At 41.1% G+C, this 10,581-nt stretch overlaps 1 protein-coding gene and 1 long non-coding RNA gene across 3 annotated transcripts in view; one reads left to right on the top strand and one right to left on the bottom strand.

The window, feature by feature from the left end:
* Window positions 1-2,434, bottom strand: part of LOC109302731 — a 45,317-nt gene extending 42,883 nt beyond the window's left edge. The window contains exon 1 of the long non-coding RNA XR_002098908.1: window positions 2,354-2,434. This is a non-coding gene — a long non-coding RNA (uncharacterized LOC109302731). The remainder of the gene's footprint in view (window positions 1-2,353) is intronic.
* Window positions 1-10,581, top strand: part of SPATA13 (spermatogenesis associated 13) — a 171,102-nt gene that overhangs the window by 67,183 nt on the left and 93,338 nt on the right. Inside the window, exon 1 of one of the 2 annotated variants that reach the window (XM_019524486.1) lies at window positions 2,874-3,046. The exons of the other annotated variant lie outside the window; for it this stretch is intronic. Within the exon in view, the coding sequence (XP_019380031.1) occupies window positions 3,023-3,046 (24 nt within the window). The 5' untranslated portion in view covers window positions 2,874-3,022. Of the gene's footprint in view, window positions 1-2,873; window positions 3,047-10,581 lie in introns of those variants that run through there. 2 annotated transcript variants of the gene reach the window in all.

Here is a 10,581-nt window from a genome sequence, read left to right as displayed (position 1 = left end):
CGAGGTAAGACTAACTGTCCTATAGTTTCCCGGGTCCTTCTTCCTCCCTTTTTTGAAGATGGGAACCATGTTGGCCCTCTTCCAGTCCTCCGGCACCACTCCAGAGCACCATGAGTGCTCATAAAGCCGTGCCAGGAGTCCTGCAATGACCTCAGTCAATTCCTTTAGAACTCTAGGGTGGAGATCATCCGGACCGGCTGACTTGAAAATGTCCAGCCCCTCCAGAAGCTCCCTAACTAAATCCTCGCTAACCCTTGGCCCAGGTGTGCCTCCCCCGGGGCCCGAGGGGGGCCCAGCAGGGAGGTGGCTGTTCTGGTCCCTCCTTAGTTAGTCCCAAGTCAGTCCACACACAGTGTTACTGAGCAATAAGGTGTCTACACATGCATTACTAAACAGTAACTAATCAGGCATAATGCACACATGTAGATGCACCCACTTTCCCCGTTTCTATTATAAGGCCTTAATCACATGGCAGGTGCAAGGATTTATTTATTAAAGTTTGTGATGTGCTTTGAAATCCCAAGATGACTGGTGTAACAGCAGTTATAGGTGTTATTTCCTACCTCACAGGACACTGCAGAGAAGCTAATCAAGGCTATTCTGCGTGCTGAGCTCCGAAGATTCCATGGGATTGAGCTGTGTTTCTCTGGGAAAATAGACAACATACATCTTTAAAAAGTTTAGGAGATCTTCTATACCAGGGCTTGATTTTCTAAGCATGAGACTATCAGTATAGTTTTGTCACCAGCAGGAACATGGGAACATTCCTAAGTAGTTCCAATGAGGAGTAATACAGGAAATCTGTAAGCTTATGGGTTTGAATACTCAGTTCTTCCCTTTACGGTCTGATTCAAGCTCCACTTCTTCCTGCCTGTGACCTTCTTGGGAATTCACCTTATGCCTTACAGTTGTATCTGAATTTCAGTTTCTTGTAAAATGTTTAACTGTAGAAGAGTCTGCTTCATCTGCTTCATCACAACTTCATTATCTCAATTTACACTCACATTTCAACTTCACAAGCAAGCAGGTTGGTGGCTAATTTGAGAATAAAGAAAATGTTTTGACTCTTCTTGTAAAATATGACAACATTTTTCATCAAATGGGGGGACCTCTTGTGTGGTTCACGGTCAAAGCCTGATGAAGTCAGGCGTTCCCTTTGTCTTTGGTGGGCTTTGTCTCAAATCAGTAACTCACATTCAGTAAATTTCTTGTTATCATGCTGCCAACAGCAGAGACTATTGCTACAATAAAAATAATTATTTGTCAACCGTACTGTGGAATTCAGGTACAAATTCTTAATTTTTTTGCCACTTAAGTTCATTTGGGACATAAAGCCATTATTGTCCTGAAATTTCTACCTTTTTAGTGTTACATCAAAGTAACAATTCTCCCTGAGATGAAACATAAAAAAGAGTTCCATATAGAAGAAATATATATTCTGTTGTATTCAGCGTATCAGGAAATGTTGCCTCCACTCTCACTGCTGCTAAATAAAATTAAAAAATTGTGGAAAAGAAGATGGGACCTACTGTAACCATTTTGGGGAGGAAAGGTCATAGTACCACAGTTTATCTTTTTCAAATACAATTATTGTCATACAAAACGGTATGATTAGCTTCAAACTGTACTGCAACTACACCAGTTAGGAGCAATAGGAACAATTAGGCAAACAGGGTTCTTTGGGTAAATCTGGTATCTTTTATTAGACCAACTCAAATAATTGGAAAAATTCTTTTTTGCAAGCTTTTGGGTACAAATACCCTTCATCAGGCTGAGGAATTTGTACCCAAATGTTTGCAAAGAAGAATTTTCAAACTATTTGAGTTGGTCTAATAAAAGATTTCAGATTTACCCAGAGAACCTTGTCTGCCTAAGTCCTCAGACCAACAAGGCTACAACCTATACCCCTGAAAAATAGGGACAATTATACATTTACCATTATGGCTAAAGAGTACAAAATAATGGAACGCTTGCCTAGCCTATAAAGCCAACCAGCCCCCAAGTTTTCTGTCTAGGCTGCTCAGCAAACTATGACCACTTCTCCCATACATCATTAGGGATGTGCAAGTTACACCATTATGACTGGTGCAGCTAGCTAGTTGTCTGTGTACAGTGCTAGCTCTGTTATCTGACTGCTACTGCAGGAATACCCAAGACACATTCATTTCCCTTCCTGCAGTGCTTTGCTGCCCTGAAAGCACAGACCCAAACTTTTACTTCTAGAATGAAGACCCAAACTTTTACTTCTTCCTGTTTCCCTTTCACATGGCTGTTACTGTGATGAGTCATCCTTTATTTCAGCCAGCCATTATTTTCTGAGTATGAATATTAGAAATACAATTGCAAAGCCTACCACTAATGCTTGTTGTTGTTTATATATTGTTCATATGAGTATTTGGCATGTGACATTCTTGATCTGCCAGTGTCAAATGCAGCTTTCCCATGGTAGACTATGAGCCAACAAAACCATATCACAATCTGCACAATATTTAACTAAATATCTATGCTTAACTTACGCAATGGTCTTTTTAAATGCACTGCTTTCTCTCTACCAGTTTTTATGTTGGCCAGACTATTTCCCAAACTTTTTTTTGCTAGGAACAAGCACACAGGAATATCATACATAGGAATATTTTAAACAAAGTATTTTTAATGAAATGCCAGCCTAAATTATGCTAGTTTCTCCTATTGTTTCATGTTTGTAAGTACATGATTAACTTGCTGATCTCACACTGGGCTGTGGAGCCAGTTGTTATATATTAACTTAGAGCTCAATCCTGCAAGGTAGCAACTACATCTCTTAGATGCTGAGCACTTTCACTCCCACTAGTATTAAAGGAAATACAGGGCACCCAGCATCTTGCAGGATTGAACCAAACACCTAGGCAACATAGGCAATTGCTTACAAAAGCCAAACAGATTTTCTAGAGTGGAATAAGATTTGTACTGTAGCTGTGTAATATGTGTATGCAAAGGATTTTCATGCACTCATCTAAAACAACAGCTCTCTTTTAATTAACAGATGTTGGAAACCTTCAACCTAGAGGTATGTGAAATGCTAATCAATTACATTTATGTTTAACATTTATCAGATTTCTTTAAGTGCTAAGGCATTTCAAAGAAAAGCATGCTTCTTGGGAGGCATTCTGCATTCAGAGTCTGGCTTTTAGATCGAGACTGGTATTTTCATTCTTTGCTTGTACTGCTGTAGAGAACAATGTTCTTCTGGCTATACATTACCTGTAAATCTGATCTAATTAGGATACTTGTCTATTCTAAATGATTGCATCTATATATCATTCAAGTGCGAACTCTTCAGTGCATAGATGGCTAAAATGGTTCAGAAGGCACTGAGATCAGAAATAAGTGGAAAGGCTTATTGGGAGCTATGTCTGCCACCCATTCCCAAGACCTGAAATATTTTTCTCAATTAGTTCCTGAAAAGATTTTTGTTTTGTTTTTCAAGTGAACATGTTTGTGCCAGCTGATGCGAGCTCTCCCAGTCTGATCCAACTTCTGATAAAGCCAGTGGGGATGCATCCAGACTAGCATGCCCATGCAGTTTGCAGCACCACAAACCCATTTGCGGTAACGTAAACCACATGTGCCACATATGGACATGTTTGCCATGGTGCTAATTTACAGCACAGCAGGTTTTTTTGACACTGGCATCAAAAAAATCTGTGGCAGAGAAAAGCAGGGTTGTGCACATGGCGGCACCATGCGCTGCCTGAAACTGGAGCTTGGCCGGCCAGAGCCATGTTCCAGTTGCTGGCCAGGCTCCACGTGCCCAGATCACTGCTGCTGCAGCCCTGGGAGGCCCCCAGTACCCCAGGTAAGGCTGCTGGGGTCAGCCCAGGTTCTGGCCCCAACCTCCCGTTCCCCATCTGGGGCAAGTTGCCACGCGTCAGAGCGTGCGTGGAGGGGTGATCCCCAGGGACAAGTAGCAGTGGCACAGATATGTACCACTGCTATTTGTCCCTGGGGAAATCCACATTCCTGCTGATGGGAACGCACCCTAGGAATCCTTTTACTTGCTTTAAAGGGAGTTGGACCTGGCTTTCTACCTTCCAGCCAAATTCTGAACCTATAAAAGTCCATGGGAGTTACGTCCCTGATGTCAGTCCTTCACTGCAGATTTAAGAGACAGTTAACACAACAAATGTTTAAAAGGTCAAAATGATGAAATAGCACTTTGAAAACAGATGGACTGCTTGCATTTAGGAAAACGGAAAAAAAGAGAACTAAGTAGTAGTTCAACTCCTGATCCAGCTAAAGTTAATGGTGAAATTCAGATTTTCATTCCTGTAATCAGGATGTGGCACAGCGTATGCAAGCAAGACTGTTTATCCTTCCTTCCTTCTCTACAAGTTGTATAGAAATTCTTCCAAAGAACTCTGCCCATGAAGCTGTAGGTTTGTGATTAGCTAGTAGAGAAAAAGGTTCTACCGTATCATATCTGATCCTAAGATCTCAAACATGGTTTTCCTTGTTTTACATGAGAATAAAGCCTACCATCCTACAATGTTTCAAGAAAAATCGGGGTCTTCCCCTTTAATTAATGGGTTTTAAACTGAGTTTGTAAGGAAAGAAAGTTGCTCATAAAAGGGAGCCGTCTCCATTCACCAGTAAGGGGCACTGCCATCAATTAAAAAATATGTGGAGAAAATAGTTGCCTTTTGTTTTAGAGACGACTTTTAGAAATTAGAATGATTAGAAGCTGAAACAAAAACACAGTTTTGCAGCAGCCTTGCACTTTAAGTTAGTTAGGGAAAATAGCTAGAGCACTGCTGTCTTTTGTGACTCAAAATGGACATTAGTATAGAAACAGCACTAGTTGTTCTAGATATTGTGGGGTAAATCTCAGTTCAGTTTAAATATATTCTGTGATGATGATTGTATCTGTTCAGAATAAATTAGTGGATTATTCGAGACTTTTTTTGCCCTAACCCTGCAAATGCTAGTATATGTGGGTGGTTGCATTGGACTATATAAGTAACTTCAAGCACTGGGGTACATGTGACTGGTTTCTCATATATGTAAGTGCCAGATCAAGACTTTAATGGTTTGCTTTAACTGAAGTCAGTATAGATGGCAGTACGTGGAAGAGAGAGCATTGTTTCGACTGTTAGTTTTCTTGAAAGGGTAGCAGTCAGGTTTGTAGGGTGTTTCTGGTGAGTAAACACAAGTAAAAAAGTAGTGAGACAAAGGAGAGGAGTAGGAGAGAGTAGTAATTTAAAGAGGCTTCTGTGCACCTAAGGCACAATCAGCTAATCTAGCAACTAGCCTTTTCATCTGTAGGAAGTTAAAATGACTGTGTTGCCACTGAAAGGAAAATTGGGAAGTAGGTGGAAGTTTATGTAAACACAGTGGGCTTTTGATAACAAAGAAGTATTTACCAAAGACTTTCACTTTAAGTCACTATCTGATTCCATGAAAGAGTACTGTGGCAGAAAATTGGCTAATTAGCCAATATTCTCCCTGGGAAAATAGTTTTCCTATTAGTATAAATTAGTTTGACTTTGCATGCTAATGTTGCTTTAAAAAAATCACCAACAAACTGATGCAAACAGACTCTCCCTATGCCTGAAGCAGAGTGTTTGTGCCTGAAATCTTAATAGAACAATTTTTCCAACTATTTAGTTGGTCTAATAAAAGATATCACATCTATCCAAAGAACCTTGTTTGCCTGTGTCCTTAGACCAACACGGCTACAACCTACACCCCAAGTTCAATGCTTTGAGATTTAACTTTAAGCAAACTCTGAGGATTTGCCTTTCCTCTAGTTCAATACCAGTTCAAACCTGAAATGTTTTTCCTAATACTTTTCATTGGTTACAGCAAAATGGGTTTGAGTGTAAATGACTACCTCCTGTTTTTGTTCTTTGTTGGTTTTTTGGGGAGGATCAGGGGGGAAAAAGAGGGTTCTTTTGGGAAAACAAAAACCTTACCCAGTTTTACTCTTCTAAATACCTTGGAACATTGTCAAATATAGTGCTTGAATTTAGCTATTTTTTCAAGCACAGTTTTACATTATTTTATATGTTGTTTGGTTAAATGTTTGAAACACACAGACATGGAATGCTATGGTAACTTTTTCTCGGGTTGCAATATGAACAATTTAACATGGTGATTCAATAATGTTGAATACTGAAAGCTTAAAGACTTTTTAAGCAGTTGAATTACACGAGACTTCCTAACAAATTAAGTGTTGTGTTAGGAACACTTATTTTTTTCTGGGGTTTGAAACTATTCAGGAAAATTTCAGAGTCTGCTGAGATGGCTAGTTGCCATGATGCATTTTCAATCTTCAGTTTCACAATATTTCACTCTTTCACGGGAAAAGCGGAATATTTCCAATGTATTTTCTTACAGAGCCTTAAGACTTTCATAAGGTTTGGAATTAAAGCTTTTCTACATGCCGAAGTCTATGCAAGGAAAATTACCAATTGCTGACAGGGGGTGTCAGCAGTGGCTCAGCTGAACAGGTGCTATACATAGTCTAATTGCAACTGTCAAAAAGAAAAGTCATGTGCTGCACGGTTTCAGAAACCGTGATTAAAACAGGCTTTAAAATGAGTGGATTTAAATATTCTTACAGGTTCATTTGCATTGGATAATGTGTGTGAACATGTATGGTTATACACATGGAGACATTGTAGCAATGCCATAATTCAGGTTGAGTTAAACTTTGTATGTAAAGCAGGACTAAAATATTTCCTTTTTCTTTAAAGATTGACGTTAACTTCGAAATATGGCACAATAACCCTTTTATAGAACTGTTTCTATCACATAATTAAGGGGAAGTATTTTGCAAAGGAAACACATAAAAGTCTTTTGTCCTGACATTATTGTATATCGGGTGTGGAGGTTGGGGTCCCACTCTAATCAGTGTTCTCAACTCTCAACTTTGCACTTATACTTGCTGATGGTGTCTCCAGTTTAGGCCACTCTTGATAGTTTGCAAATTAAGCCTACACAGAATTAATTGGAGTCCCATGCCAGGGTTTAGATGCTAGAAATGGCTGATAAGTTTCATTTTCCAGATGGCCAATAGGGCTGGGCAAAACAGCACCGTTCCATTTCAACTTGCGTTTCGATGGAACAGCATTTCATTTTGATTCAAAACTGCTGTTCCATTTTGTTTTGTCAAAACAGTTTGGCTGCTTTGATGCTCTTTCGATGTTTTGCCTATAGGCTATAATGGGGAAGCTTGAAACAGCCTATAACTTTGTAATTTCTGGCCAGATTTGAAGGAAACTTGCAGGAATGGTATATGAAGCCTGCCAAGTTTCAAGGAGATAGGTGCAGGGGTTTCAGGGAAACTCCAACTCAAACTCTTGAAAGCAAAAAACTCATGTCACGTGTATGTGGTAAGCCACAGCAGGATCAAAACTTCAGGGATGGTAGCCCCTGCTGAGGAAACAAAGCCTGCCAAGTTTCAAGGAGATAGGCGCAGAGGTTTGAGGGAAACTGCACCTCAAGCTGCTGACAAGCAAAACTGGTAACATAGGTGACACTGTGTGTTTAAGGTGCAGCAGGGTGAAAACTGCAGGCATGCTAGCCCCTGAGAGGCCATGAAGCCTGCCAGCTGTCAAGGAGATAGGTGCAGGGGCTTCTGGGTTCACTGCAGCTAAGCCCAGCTTGAGCTTCGAAACTCAAAACGTTTTGAAAATTTCGAAATGTTTCGATTTGCCTCGTTTCATTTTGAGTCTGTTTCAAAGCTCTCTGTTTTGTTTTGGTTTTGTTGTTTTGAGCTCGAAACAAGTTGAAACAGCATCAAAACAAAACTGCCGGCAAAATTTCTTGTAGCCCTAATGGCCAACAACTTGCCTCAGCCCTCAGTGAGACTGTGTGGAGCTAAAGGAGCAAGGTTGCTTAGCACAAGGAAGGAGGTGATGCTGAAAGGATCTGTGGAGTAATGTAAGGGGATTGCAGACAAGTGAAACAATCACCACAGAAAAGAAGGTGTCCCAGAGATATGTCCTGATAGGTTAGGATCCAGCAGGCAATTTGTTCATTTGGAGCACTCCTAGGAGTCCCAGGGCACAATTCAAAGCAGTTAGCAGTCCTGGGATAGGAGCAGTGCTATTTGTTTCACCTTTGGACGTTATTGGTTTAGTTTCTAAATTACTGGCACCCTGATTCTGTGAGAAGTGTGTCCTACAGTTGTTGTCAAACCTTAGGCAAAAGATGTAATGAGAAGGCATTCTGAAAGGGACACAGTTGCTGACAAAAATAGAAGTTTCCATTATTTAGAACGTTTACAGACAGACAGGGCTCAGAGTAAATGAGCTATGGTAGCAAGGAGACTTGCAATTTAAAGGTCCAGACTTACCATGCTTTTACAAGACATAAATTAGTCAAGTTCAGACACTCCAGTTTAAAGATGATGAATGGAATAGCAACAAGATGAATCGAATGGGAGTGTCTTGTACCAGTCACCTTAATGTGAAATATTATTTGAAAATATGCATTTTTGCCTTGGTTTTGACATAGATGCATGGAGGCCGAAGATCACTTTTGTTTATATAGAGGCTCTTCTATAATGTTCATCCCCAGAGTATCTGAGTACCACCTAAGCATAATGAATTTTTTTCCCAACACCCAAAACCACTCCAAACTACAACCCAGAACTGCTGTATCCTAGCCTGGTGCTTCACATGCAAAGCCAATCTCCAGGAAGCAGGAGGCTTTCCACAGAAAAACCATCAACTGGTCTGTAAACCCAAGTCCACAGCTAGTGTTGGATGGATAGAAAGCACTCCCCACAGCCAATCAAGATGCTCGCTGCTCCTGAAATGGGGCAGAAGTCTCTAGCTGAGGCTTGCTGCAAGTGTTGCTGCTGAGGTACTTGGCCTGCTCAGAGTCCCTTTCAGGACTTGGCTCAGGCTGGTCTGCCTGAGCAGAGTCCTTGACATGTATACACACATGAAAATCATAGGGGGTTATGTGAGTGTAGTTGAAGGAAGAATGGAGAACCCTTCTTATAATACAGGATGAGCTGACTGACATCAGTCCCATATGTAGCTTGCCTGAAATGAAATACCTGTAGGTTCAATTTGTCTGACATATGTTATTACTGATTATTTAATTAGTTTAAGAGATGTCCTTTCAAACTGTGATGCAGTCTAAATAAAGCCAGCCCATATATGTATATGTAAGCTCTTATAAGCATTTTTCTTTCACATAAGATCAGCGTTGTCTGTTTGAGAGAATTAACAAGTAACAAATATGTATGCAGTCTTGGTCCTAAAATTGACCATTGCTTATTCATAAAACCTGTAGAGGCATTGACTTCTTTAGTTCTTTCATATATATCAGTTATCCCTCACTATGAGGATGATGTCTGCTAGGGAGGGAATTACTAGTGAGTTTTGAGGTGACTGAGGAGTCCAATCTGTGCTCTGCAAGTTTTTTCCACAGATATGGCAAGTGGTGCCTGGGGGGGGAGGGGGAGCAAGGGGGCAAAACTGTTGGCCAGGATGTTGTGCACTTCCGTTCCTCTTCTGCTGTTCCTTGGCTTCCTGAGCAAGACTGTTCCCCTCTAAGTGGGTGCAGCTTGATGTCTGGTCTAGTGCCATTACCAGCCAGCACTTCCCAGTTGGTAGGGTTGATGCCACCCTTCCTAAGGTATACTTTTGGAGAATCATTGTAGTGCTTCCTCTGAACATCTTCTTACCACGACTAAATTGAAAGAAGAGAACTTGCTTTGGGAGACAAGTGTCAGCCATCCACATGCAGTGGCCAGCCCAGCGGAGTTGATGTTTCATGATCTCTCCCTCATTGCTGGTTATCTTAGCTGCAGAGATGATGATGGCATTGGTCTAGTGGTTTTCCCATCTAACGCAAAGGCTCTTCCTGAGGCAATGCTGATGGAACCATTCCAAATGCTTACGATGGCTTCAATATGTCATCCACATCTCACACCCATAGAGGACCATTGTATTGTAGACCAGGATCTTAGTTTCCAGCTGCAGATTTTGGTCAGCAAAGACACAGTGAAACAGCTTTCTAAAGGATATGCTGGCACAGCAAATCCTATGTTCGATTTCTACATCTACGATTTCTACAAGACTGACTGACTGGGAGAGATGACTACCAAGGTATGGGAAATGCTCAACATTTTCTAGTAGTTCTCCACCAATGGTAATTTGTGGGGGAAGAGGGCAGGCTGATGGAGCACTTGGTCTTCCCAATGTTAAAGAAGAGTCCCAGGCTGTGACAGGCACCTGAATAAAGGTCAAGGGTGGACTGCAGGTCGGTCTCAGTGTGTGTGAGGATAACACAGTTGTCAGCTTACTGAAGGTCTGTGATGCCAGTTTTGGTAACTTTCATTTTGCTGAGAAGGTGCCACAGGTTGAAAAGCTGACTGTCCAACTCAACCCCAATTCCAGGACGAGGGGTAGTCATGGACAAGAATCAAAATCACAGCAAGATAGATGGAAAAAAGTGTTGGGGCGATGATGCAGCCCTGCTTGACACCAGTACAGATGGTAAGTGGGTCTGTCTCTGATCCATTGCAAAGGACTGTGGCAGTCCTCTTGTCATGGAGTAGGCTAAGGACACTGATGAACTTCA

Source organism: Gavialis gangeticus, unplaced genomic scaffold (assembly GCF_001723915.1).
Source record: "Gavialis gangeticus isolate Ggan-Ray unplaced genomic scaffold, GavGan_comp1, whole genome shotgun sequence".
NCBI lineage: Eukaryota > Metazoa > Chordata > Crocodylia > Gavialidae > Gavialis > Gavialis gangeticus.
Note: the sequence above shows the minus strand (reverse complement) of the source record. Positions and strands in the feature narration are given on the sequence as shown.